Source organism: Lichenostomus cassidix, chromosome 10, assembly GCF_008360975.1.
Source record: "Lichenostomus cassidix isolate B80296 chromosome 10, HeHo_3.0, whole genome shotgun sequence".
Taxonomy (NCBI): domain Eukaryota; kingdom Metazoa; phylum Chordata; class Aves; order Passeriformes; family Meliphagidae; genus Lichenostomus; species Lichenostomus cassidix.
The window spans coordinates 19650156-19662210 of record NC_139491.1 but is presented as its reverse complement, the minus strand read 5'-3'; the positions used below and the strand labels follow the sequence as shown (position 1 = coordinate 19662210).

The window sequence follows — 12055 nt, the reverse complement described above, 5'->3', positions numbered from 1 at the left end:
AGAATCTCAAATGGAAAATTGATGTCAGAACTGCGGAAGTTTGAACAACACCTGCCTTGTACTGAGGCCTCCCACAGCAGAGCAGTCCGATTCTCTTGGTTTTGAGTATTCCTTCATCAATGGAAAACCAGTTTATAGTATTGGTTTTGATTAAATCAAGTGGCAGCAGCTGGCAAAGCCTCAAGATATGGCTTGTGTGACCTTTGGAGGGAAAGCGTAAAGATGTAAATTCAGTCCCAAAGGACTGCTGGGGAAATTGGGACAGTCACAGCCATGGCTGCTGCCTTTTGCCAAGTCCCAGGGCTGCAGCTCAGCCTAGGTTTGGATGTTCTTCACTGGTATCACCTGCTGATCTTGTGGCCAGGCTGCCACTCACTGGGGTATTGGTTCCAGTTGGAAAACACATGCTGAGGGTGATGCAGGAGGACAGCAAAAGCAGTCAGAAATGGAGGAGGTGATGGTCTCTCAAAGGATCAGGTGCTCCTTTGGCCATGGGGAGATGTTGTAGGACCTTCTCAGTCTCCTCAGGGAGGTTATGTGAGTTGCCAGCTTGGAGTGTGCACATTTAAGGAGACAGATTCAGCATCCTCAGGTGTGCCCCATCACCTTGGAGAAGTGTTTTCCAAAGGGACTGGCACTTAATTGCTCAACTGAAATGAAAACACTCCAGCCACCTGGCTTTAGGGAAAATTGTCTTTGATTTATCTTTTTCCCACACTAAATGATTGCAGTTGCTGTGTCATGCTCCAGTGTGAGACACATCAGAAAGGAAAGTTGGACCCTCAAACTCCGTCAGTTCAATATCCATGAATTACATTTTGTTGTTGCTTCTGACTGGCCAAGTCTCCTTAAGCTGCTGTAATTCTAACTATGGGCATTTGTTCCCTGATCTTTCTCCTCACTCTTGGATGATCCCTGTGCCTGTAAAGAGCGTCCAGTCCCTTCCCTTTGTGCCAGGTGGTCAATTTTTAACCAGAGACATCCTGGAAACGTATTTTTTAATACATATTTCTGTTTAGCTGGTGTGGTTGAGTTTGACAGGTCGCAGCGTCTTAGGACTGGATGGATCCTTTAGGATGTGGATCCTTTGTAGATATTTGAAGAAAGAGAAGGAGTTTCTCTAGGAAAAACAAGGACAGTGTCATTTTAAGAAGTGCCATGTGGGATTACGGGAGAATTTAAACAGTTTTACATCAGGAAGGCTTTCCTGGCTGAGGGAGAGAGAGACTGTATGATAGTAAGTCTTCAACAAAGGCAGCCTTCTTGGGAATTGTTCAAACTGGAGCTGTTTCCTCCATGCTCCACATGGAGCTGAAGAGATCCAGTGGATCAGATCCAATGGGTGAAGCTCTTGAACAAAGCCAAGCTTGGCAATTAACACGTGGTCACTATGTCAATCCCTACAACCCATAAATTGGGGGAGAATGTTTTTTATTCAGGCTTCTGTTTTTCACTCTTGGTCAGGTCCAGCCTGTATGATGCTCTTTGACAGCTCAGCACAAGCTCTGTTGTGCCACCAGGCACTGGAAAAATATTCTGTATGTGATCTTGACCAAGTCGTGGCAAGTTTTTCTACTGGTGACCATCAAAATTGCTTTTGAACGAGAGTAATTTCATATCTTTGCTGATCTGATCTATATTCAAGCAGGTGATATGTGGAAGAAGAGCTCAAATTTATCAGGAAACTCTAGAGATGGAACTGTTGTCAAGATCAGCCCCTTAAGAGTTACCTTTCTGGGAGATGAGGGTTTGTTACACTTGCTGTCTTAGCAGGAGGAAGGCAAATGAAAGCACGGGTTTCTTTGGCACCTGCTAAATGTCACAATATCCTCTCATTTCTCCACTGTAGAGCAAGGGTCCTGCTGTGTGCCAAGGGATTCTTCCCCCTCCTAAGGTTTTCTCAAACATCTGAAGTGGAGATTTGTGGCTCCAGGGATGGACTCGGCCGGCCGTGGCCGTGGAAATCCCTCTGTAATTTACAGTCTTCCATCTACCCCTAGTGCTCCTGTTCTTGCTGTTTTTCCAGCATTAGAGCAATTTCAAGTTGGTCCCAGCTCCTCAAGTGGTTTCTCTGCCCATAAAAGAATGAATTCAGAGTGTTTGAGCCTGTAGTTCAAACCCAAAGGAGTGGGCACTGTATCTCTGCATCCAGCACATTTCTGGAGTGGGAACTCCACTTTCCCTCTCCTTCAGCCACGCAATGGGTTTGTTGCCAGGGTCATGTCACAGCACCACTGCTCTTCTGTGTTCAGGCAGAGTCTGGAAGGGAGATGCAGCCCAGACACTCCCCATCACAGCAGCCACGAGCCGGGGGAGCGTCTTGTCAGGGTGAATAAAGCATGGAAGCTGCTCCAGGAAACATCTTTCTGACTCGGAGAGTCAGCTGCCATGGCTGAGCAAAGCTCTCCAGCATGAAACATCCAGGCAGGTGGAAGTAAAGAAGGAATATGAAAGACCCCTCAGCATCTGTGTATGCGCGTGGTGGAAGCAAAAAAGGCAGGTGGGAGGAAAAAAGGCAGGAAAATAAGTACCTCTGAGTGCTGCTGGAGCATATTGGCTCATCTGACACCTCAGCTGTCCAGGTTGTTGTCCTGCCTGCTGCAACTTGCCATCAGTTTTTAAAGAGGAAAAAAATGAGCTCTTTTCAGTTTCTCTAATTGCTGTTGGGATTTCAACAACTGAGCTGCTCTGGTAGCAGGAACAAATCAAATGAGCCAGTCAGGCTCTGCTTGGAAGCTTGTTATGTGTGGAGAGGCGAGGAAGCTCTTTGTTCCACTTTCAAGGGTTGCATCTTCATTTGAATTGCATCCCGACATAGCTTTTTGTCTCCCAACCTGCTGCTGTGTCCTGTAGGTGATCGAAAGTATGAAGAATGACTGAAGAGCATCTGCTCTGCTCTGCACCAGCCTGTAATTGATTGGAAATAATGGCTGTTAGCCGTGAAACCCATTTTCTCAGCACATTGGAATCAATCACTGTGTTGAGGGGAGGGAGCAGCAGCACGTGCTGTTCCCTTCTTTGAAGAGTCTTTGAGCAAGTTCTATTTTTTAAGCCTGATTCTCCTGCAGCCAGTTTTCTCCTGTCTGCTGCCCCCCCTGCACAGCTGTTTGTTTTATAAGGAGGGCTGCCCCCTCCTGCCTGCTACTTCTTTCTGAGAGGTGGAAATGTAGCAGATTTTCCTTTGAAATAGAGTGCATGAAAAGGGCCTGGGAGTGGGATGGAGGATCACATGCATATGGACTTTTAAAACAAGGTGTGGGTTCAAGATCTGTAAAGAGAAAGAGTGGTCTGGGTTTGGCAGCTGGGAATGTGTCTGGATTCAGTGAGAAATGAAGGAGCAGCTAGGGTCTGTCAACTCAACGGAGTGAGCAGGGGGTTGGAAGGGCTGACAGGGGGTCCCTGCTGTTTGGCTGGGGGAATGCTGGCTCCATGATCTGGAGCTCCAGCCTACAGAGCTTTCCTGCCAGGATCCACCCAGTGCGGGGTGACCAGCTAGTGGCCCTCACCCTGAATGTTCCCCGGCATGCTGGCACTGCGCTGTCCCTCTCAGTGGTGTGGCAGTGACCTCTGGGGACTAAGGTTTGTTAGTGCAAAGCTGGCAGTTGGTGGAGCTTTGCAGAGGTTTTGTAGCGTTGCCAGCCCACAAATATCTGGGTCAATCCCAGTGGCCTTTCTAAAGAAGCATCTTGTTTAACAAAGCCACCATGCCCTCAGGCATGTGGGCAGCTGCAACCCGGACAGCCATAAATGGGGGTTCATGTGTGTTCATTTGAAAACTAAAAAGGCAATTAAAGGTACTAAAGGAAATTAAATTGAGAGTTATTTCCAGTTGGAATCATCTCTTAAGTTAGGCTGAATAGGCTGCTTGGCAGCCTATTCAGACATCACCTGCAATATGTTTGGTTTCAAAAGCAATTTTAATGATGACCTCCTCAATAAGGTGTGTTGTTAGAGGCCCTCCATCACCTCAGGAAGCTTCCTGCCCTTTCACCTTCCCTTTCAGTCAAACTTCCAGAAAAACATTAGTCAAAAGCTGAAAAATATTCCAGCTATTCCTAGTTGACAGCAATGAGATTAATTATTATTTTAGTCAACTTTGAAGATTGTAAAGTTTCTGCATGCCCAAAAATCTCCCTCCATGAAAAATCTTGCAGGTCTAAGACAACATATGGGTCGAGGGAGGAAGGTGGTAAGACACAGAGCAACAGGAGAAGGCGGTGGGCAAGGGAATAGCTCTTGGTAACCTGTTTTGTATGTTTGAAATCAATACAAAGAGGCTGCTGCAGCTCCCCATGGCATCCTGCCAAGAGCTGCATCCCAGCAGTAGCGCCTCAGAAACAGCCTTTGCCATTTCCGTGAGAATAAAGTCAGGGAGCACAGCATGATAGCCTTGGAAAGGAGGGGATGACAAATTCTTCTTCCAGCTCTTCTGGTAGACGGGGCTCTGCTTACAAATAACGTTTCCCTTGTCAATTTGCAGATCTCTCGGATGGAGTATGTGCATTCCAAGAACCTCATCTACCGAGATGTAAAGCCAGAGAATTTCCTCATTGGCCGGCAGGGCAATAAGAAGGAGCACGTCATTCACATCATAGACTTTGGATTGGCCAAGGAGTACATCGACCCGGAAACCAAAAAACACATTCCCTACCGGGAGCACAAGAGCCTCACTGGAACAGCGAGATACATGTCCATCAACACACACCTTGGCAAAGGTCTGTCTGGGCAGGGAGAGCTTGCGGAGCCCTTTAGGCTGGAAAAGCCCTCTAAGGTCACTGAGTCCAACCATTGACCAGCACTGTTGTGTTCACCACTAAAGCGTATCCCCAAGTGCCACATTCACACATCTTTTGAACACTTCCAGGTGTGGTGGCTCCACCACTGCCCTGGGCAGCCTGTTCAGTCCTTGACAACCCTTTCGGTGAATTATTTGCCCTAATATCCAACCTAAACCTCCCCTAGTGCTATTTGAGGCTGTTTCCTTGTGTCCTGTCCTTTGTTCCCTGGGAGCAGAGCCTGACCCCCAGCTGGCTGCACCCTCCTGTCAGGGAGTTGTGCAGAGCCAGAAGGTCCTCCTGAGCCTCCTTTTTTCCAGGCTGAGCCCCTTTCTCAGCTCTCTCAGCCACTCCTGTTGCTCCAGCCCCTTCCCCAGCTCTGTTCCCTTCCCTGGACACATTCCATCTTGCCATTTGAATCCTGTAGACCTCCCATGGCATCTTGGCTCACAGCTTTCTCGCACCCTTTGAGCTATTTGTGAACCTCCCAATGCTGTTTACAGTTGTGAGGCTTTTTTTCCTCCCCTCTTTTGAGGAAACGAGCCAGCTGAAATGTTGGAAGACTCATAATTATAGTTTTTATAAGGAACTAAATAACTGGGAGCAGCCCTGCACTGATAGAAGACAAGCAGGCAGGCAGTGATTGCTGCACTGGGTGATGGACAAATAGATTTTTATAGCACAGCACTGTCCCAATGTCTTCCAGTTCCAGGTGTTAAGAGTTGGATGTTCCCTGACCTAGTAATTGGTTGGAGAAAATGAATTATTTAAATAACTTTAAACCTGGCTTTCATCTCCTTTCCTCGCTGCTTTCTTTCCTGCTAGAAGATTGCATTTCTGTGGCTGAAAGGCAAAAAAAAAATCCTTATTAAATGTTTATATTCTCTTAAATCCATACGAGCAGTGAGATAATGGAATACTCTCTGGGAGGCCTCCCAGCATGTTGGCTCCCACTTGGAGAGCTCACTGTCCTTGGGGAGTAAGGAGGGATGAGCCCAGCTTCTAATTTTGGAAAGTGGAGAGTCAGGAAGGGATGGAGGAATGGGAGGGCACAGTGGGAGCTGGCTGGGAAGCTGCTGGTGCAGGCGATGTGTAGGGAAGATGTGCTCATGTTTGAAAGCACCATGTGCCTTCCTTAGGACCCATTTCCCACAGGACTTCAGCTCCTGCCATAGGTCGTGCAGGGGAAGAGTCCAAATCAGTTCTGGGGATGTATTTGAGGGGGCTGTCCCTGCCCAGAGGGCCTGTGAGGAGCTGATACTTAGGCAGAATCAGCCCAGGCAGAATCCGTCCTTTTGTATTTCAAACTCAGGAGTCTGACTGCATGTTTTCTGAGAGATGAGTCCACTCAAGCATCTTCCTGGAAGTCCGTCTGCATCACTGCCCTAAATTACTCAGGACATCCTCTTTTTTCCCCCTTTTTATCAGGATAACCTGTAGGAACTGTCATTTCAGTTATTTTCTCCCGAGTGTTCTCACTCCCAGCATCTCCTGCAGGTTAACTGGCCACAGTGTCATGGGCTGGATCTGCTCCAGATCATGGAGCATTGTTTGGAGCAGGTGGGATTCAGAGGAGAGGAGGTTGCACCAAACAGGTCTGTGAGCTCAGTGAACCCAAGGATGGAGCTCAACCCAATCCAGCATTGCCTCCACATTTATTGTTCTCTTCTGTCCTCCTCTGGAGTTTTGGTTACATTTTGGCAGCTTGTTTTAAGGATACCTTTTCCTTTGGCTCCATGCCCTCTTTTCCCCTCTTCATTTATAACATCTGCATGGCAACAGCAGCAAGTGTTCCCCAAGGCTGGAGGGAGCTAGTTTTGATCTGCTCTGATCAGCTGCAGAGGCAATTGGGAAAGGGTTGGCACTGTGCAAGGGTAGATCTCTGCAGCTGGTTGTGAGTATCCCCTGTTCCCAGGGAAATGATCCACCACCACATGGCATCATTGACTCTGGCAGGCCGGAGAAGAACTGTGGCACTGCAATTCCTCTGCAATTGAGAGTTGTCTGTTATACCTCAGTCTGGGCTGTGTGGCATGCAGCTCCCATGTTATCTCACGGCTTCTGGCTGATTTTACACACTCTCTGGTTCTCTGAAACAGCTTCTCGGTGGTTTTGCACAAGATCTGAGCTGCAGACAGCAAGTTAACGTCCCTGTGGTACCTTTATCTCAGATACAGGTGTGGCTGCTGCTGAGATCTCAGAGCCATTTCTGCCTCTGCAGCAATAATTTGTCATCTCTTTTAGAGCAAAGTCGTCGAGATGACTTGGAAGCCCTTGGCCATATGTTCATGTATTTCCTCCGAGGCAGCCTGCCCTGGCAAGGATTAAAGGTAGGTTTGAGCTTTAGGTTTTGTCCTTTAAAACTGTGGCTGGTCTCTGCCCAAAGGAGAATCCGCTGGGGAAACATTGGCAAAATCCAGCCAGAAACACTGTCCTCTCCTTTGTGTCCTTGAAGCCTAACAGCAAGGCATTAACTTCAGCTGCAGGGAAGATTTTAAGGTAGAAATACATTACCTGGCACTTCAAGTTGCCAAATAGGTACAATTTTGGAGAGAAGGTTGAGCAGAGGGACAGGAACAGCAAAAAGAGAGCTGTGATTGGAAGCTGCCCCAAGCTGGAGTATGACTGGGGCACAGTGGTTGTTTATGAAATTCCAGTTACAGCACACAATCCCCCAGCTGCATCTGTGATCCATGTTTATAATGGGAGCAGTATGATGGGTTTAGAGGCACAGATGGACTTCAGCTTGAAAAACTGGTTTTCTGGCACAAGTATTGGGCTTGGCTTCCCTCCAGAGGCACTGGACACTCAGTGCTGGGGAGTTTATGAGATGCTGTGTACAATGTGGAGAGCTGCAAGTAATTGAGTTACTGACTGCCGCCAACATCCATCAGCTGAGCTAACCAGGAGTAAGTCATTTGCTGGCTCTGGAGCTGTTGGAAGCTGCATCTTCACTTCTCCATCACCTCCCTGATTATTAAGCTACTGTGTTCAGCTTTGGAATTGCAGGGAGTGAAGGGATTGAATGTGATCAGGTTAGGAGAAGGTTTATCAGGGAAGACAGGAGCTCCTGTTGGAAAAAGGAGACAAGGGTATGGTCTCAGGAGCTGCTCAGCAGAGCTCTGCAGTGGTCAGTGGGTTAGCGACCTAGCTTGGGTGATAGACCTTATTCAGCTGTCACCACCTATCCAGAGTTAGTCTCAGCTCAGCCTCTTCAGGCACCTGCCAAAAATGTTGGCAAGAGCTCATAAAAGCAAAGAAAGGGTTTTTCAAGCATGAAAGGGATTGTGAAAGAAATCAGATTCTCTGATTTTATGTCCATGCCTCTGTAAGTGTGTTCTTCTAATACATATTTTATTACTGGCTTAGTTGAACTCATCTGCTTTAAATTAATCCTGTAAATTATTCTGAAATAATTCCAAGTTTATGCAAGGTTCTACAAAAGTTCCTCAGTTCAGTGCTGAACTTGCTAAGAATTAGTTGACCCATTTTGAGGTCCAGGGCAAGCACAGACTCTCCAGCTGGATTTAGAATGTGGTATCTTTGCTCTTCTAGGTTTCCTCAACTTACACTTTTGGTCTGTAATGTCAGGGCTGTGGCTGCAGAGAACATTTGATGGTGTTAATTATGCTACTGCCAGGTCTAAGTGACATACATTGAAATTGAGGCAAGAAACTCCATTTTTAGGGTGCCAACTGAAACAGAATTCTCTGCTTCAGGGAAGGATTTAGGTGGGAAATCCAATTGCAAATGGTTTCATTTCCTTGTTGACCAGATATTAAATGAGTGCTGAGTGATGGGAGGTTTGGGGGTGAAAGGAGAGGGAACAGCCTGGGATTTGGGAGACGTGTGGCTGGCTGATGTAGAGTCATTACCAATGTGGTGACATACTGTTGCACACAGGAAGACCCAAGTTGCTGTGTAATTGGTCTGTTTTGCAGTTGTTTGTGAAGGCCCTAAGCCTGGGGAGGTCCTGATGTGCCATCACAGTTCATGCATCTTTCTTTCTTCCATGAACTCCTCAGGACTGGGCTGTGAGAAATAGCTTGTAAAACACTAATAAGGGTCCTGCCTTTCATTACCGAAGATGTTTTGAACATCCTTGGATTTTCTCTGCTGATAGCCTGTGAAATGTTCCTACTGGTGTAGTCCAGGATGCAGTTCAGTTACATGTAACATCTCCTGATGTCACCTAGAATAGGCATTAAATACCTTGTTTTTCTTCCCATACAGCATGTCCTTTCTCACATGGTTGAACTCTTTCTCCACAACTGTTTTGTCTTTGTGCGCTGCAGGCTGACACCTTAAAAGAGAGGTATCAGAAGATTGGGGACACAAAGAGAAACACTCCGGTTGAAGTTCTCTGTGAGAACTTTCCAGGTAAAACCCTGATGGGACTGTGTGAGTGCAGCTGGAGGTGGCCATGACTTGTTAAATAGGATGGGCCTGAGCTCCTCTGGCAGAAAGTATTTGGACGACATGTATCCATCATGTTGCTCCTCAAGCTGGCAAACAACTGGAGCTGCCGCTATAAATTAGCAGAGCCTGAGGTCTTAAAATGAACAAAACTCTTCTCATCAAGGAGGCTGGACAATGCTCAAAGGCTTCGTGTGCCTGCTTTACTTCTTGGCTTCCTTCCAAAAGAGCTCCTCATTATTTTCCCTCTCCCAAATGGCCATGTTGGAACTACCAAGTTAATTCTTTTCCAAATGGAAGGTTTTACAGGTGTTGCAGGTGTAGGTGGCCAGCTTGGAAGATGGGATGGTGTATGAGTCCATGAATTCCACATTCTGGGAGCAGTTTTAAGGAGAGTGCTCTAAGGATATGCTTCTAGCCAAGCCCAACACCTTATCTCCAGTTAAACAGATGTTGGAGCTGGGAAAGCAGAGTACAGAGTTAGAGCTTTCCCCAGGGTCCCCTGGCCACAGAGTGGGCCTGGGAGGTTTTGGGGGTGGCAGTTTCTGAATTCCTGACACCAGGGAGAGCACCCACAATTAATCCCATTCCTGTAGGAGCCACTGTGCCACACGGCTCTTTCCCAGCATCAGGAGCAGCAAGCCTGGAACAGGATCATTGTTCATTTAAGTCACTGTAATTCCCCAGATGTGTCATTCCAAAATCCACCTGATTCCAAGCAGGACAGTTTCAGGTTGATTGTTCTCATCTTTTTCCCAATACTTCTCCTCACATTTCCTTCAGGTCTGGGCTGATGGGAGATGAGAGAACTGACTTCTGTCTCTTCCTTGCCTGAAAGTGGCTGTTCTCCACCTTCTGGAGGTACTTGAAAGAGGGGATTCTTTCTTCTCCTTTTTTTTCCCCTCTTTACCTCCATGGAAAAGCAAGCCACAGACAGAGTTAAGTATCAATAAGCAGTTCTATTCTCACTTTTGTCAGCTGAAGGCAAGGCCACTCTTCGTATCCATACATGAACCAAGGGAAACCTGTGAAGGGACAGGACATGAGTTCCCAAAGCTCAACATTCTGTGCATGCAAAGTGTGACCCAGATGCAGGAAAGCAATTAATTAGCTTAAAACCAAACCCTGGTCTATAAATTAACCCTCTTCAGGTAAATGAACCTTGGAGCCTCCCCTCTAATCTAGTTTTGAATATTCAGGCACTGTCAATGTCATGACATCAGGCACCACCATGCTCTGGGCAGCCAGACCCTGGTTGCTGCTGGAGCCTCAGGCATGCCTTGGGAGCCCACCAACATCTTCTGCTTTCCTTCCCTAGATGAATGTCTGGCTATTTTATAGAAACATGGCATCACAGAATCCCAGACTTACTTGGGTCGGAAGGGATCTTAAAGCTCATTCCAAGCCCACCCCTGCCATGGGCAGGGACACCTTCCAGGTTGCTCCAACCCCCATCCAACCTGGCCTTGGACACTTCCAGGGATCCAGGGGCAGCCACAGCTGCTCTGGGCAACAAGATTCTAAATGGCTGTGAGCAGCCTGTTGCCACGTTCAGTGAGTTTATTTCTCACTCTGTTAATTTTTATACAAATATATAGCATAGACTTCCATCTTTGCTTGAGAAGTGGAATTGTTTGAATTGTTTTCCACTGGGGACTGTTACTAAAAACTACAACTTGTAGGGGAAAAGCCAGAGGTAGCGCTGGCAGCCCAGACCTTGGTTTCTATCAACTTATTTGGAAGATTCAGAATAAAAGCTGCTGCTTTTTCCCCTTCTCCCACAGAGGAGATGGCCACATACCTCCGCTACGTCCGGCGATTAGACTTCTTTGAGAGACCAGACTACGATTACCTACGGACCATCTTCACGGAGCTGTTTGAAAAGAAAGGCTACACCTTTGACTACGCCTACGACTGGGTCGGCAGGCCAATTGTGAGTTGTCCTCGCAAAATCTCATGCCTTGCCTTCCAGGTGCTGCTTCCTGACCACTGCCTCTTTGTTCCCCGTAATGCCAATTAGTGCCAGTGGGGGTTTACGATCAAATCTTTCGATCCTCAATACGGTGAGAAGTCCTGACATTGTGTTCAGGGAGTTCTTGCAGTGCCTCGGAATTTTCCTGAAGGACAGAGGCCCCTTCTCACCTCTCTGGACATTCAAGGCTCATTTTCCTGCTGGTGACAACGAACATGATGAGAGTGAATTCCCTCTAGTCTAGCACAGGATGGGAGACCAATATCTAAAATCCATCTTAGAGCAGGAGAATCATTGAAAACCCCTATAATGGGGTTTCATGGTCATGTTCTCATCAAAAAGGTACAGGAGATCCAGACAGGACTCTGATGGATATTCAGTGAATAGTAGAATCCCAGAATGGTTTGGGTTGCTACGGATCTTAAGGCCCACCTTGTTCCAACCCCCTGCCACAGGCAGGAACACCTTCCACTATCCCAGGCTGCTCCAAGCCCCATGCAGCCTGGCCTTGGACACTTCCAGGGATCCAGGGGCAGCCACAGCTTCTCTGGGCATCCTGTGCCAGGGCTTCACCACCCTCACAGGGAGGAATTTCTCCCAAATATTTAATCTAAACTTGCCATCCTGAGCTCTGAATATCTTGGAGGACAGTCCAGAGGCTGAACCAGCTCTGTACAACACCTGTCAAGGAAATGTGGGAGTAATCAACTTCTGTTTAGCAGTTCCATGACTCCATGGGGACCATGACCCTGATCTCGTTGCATCATTTTTATTGTCAAAAGCCAGTTAAACTCAGGAAGACCTTGGCGCAAAGGATGTGTCATGGGAAAATACGGTATGAGACTCTAAAGCTCTTTGGTTTGGGTCCTTCTGCTCATGACCCACCCCAAAG

General features: G+C 47.3%; 1 protein-coding gene across 9 annotated transcripts in view; it reads left to right on the top strand.

The window, feature by feature from the left end:
- CSNK1G1 (casein kinase 1 gamma 1) overlaps window positions 1-12055 on the top strand; it is a 108593-nt gene that overhangs the window by 81101 nt on the left and 15437 nt on the right. For all 9 annotated transcript variants that reach the window (XM_085071145.1, XM_085071144.1, XM_085071142.1 and 6 more), the window contains 4 exons: window positions 4481-4715; window positions 7020-7105; window positions 9071-9155; window positions 10976-11124. In XM_085071145.1, coding sequence (XP_084927271.1) covers window positions 4481-4715; window positions 7020-7105; window positions 9071-9155; window positions 10976-11124 — 555 coding nt within the window. The remainder of the gene's footprint in view (window positions 1-4480; window positions 4716-7019; window positions 7106-9070; window positions 9156-10975; window positions 11125-12055) is intronic.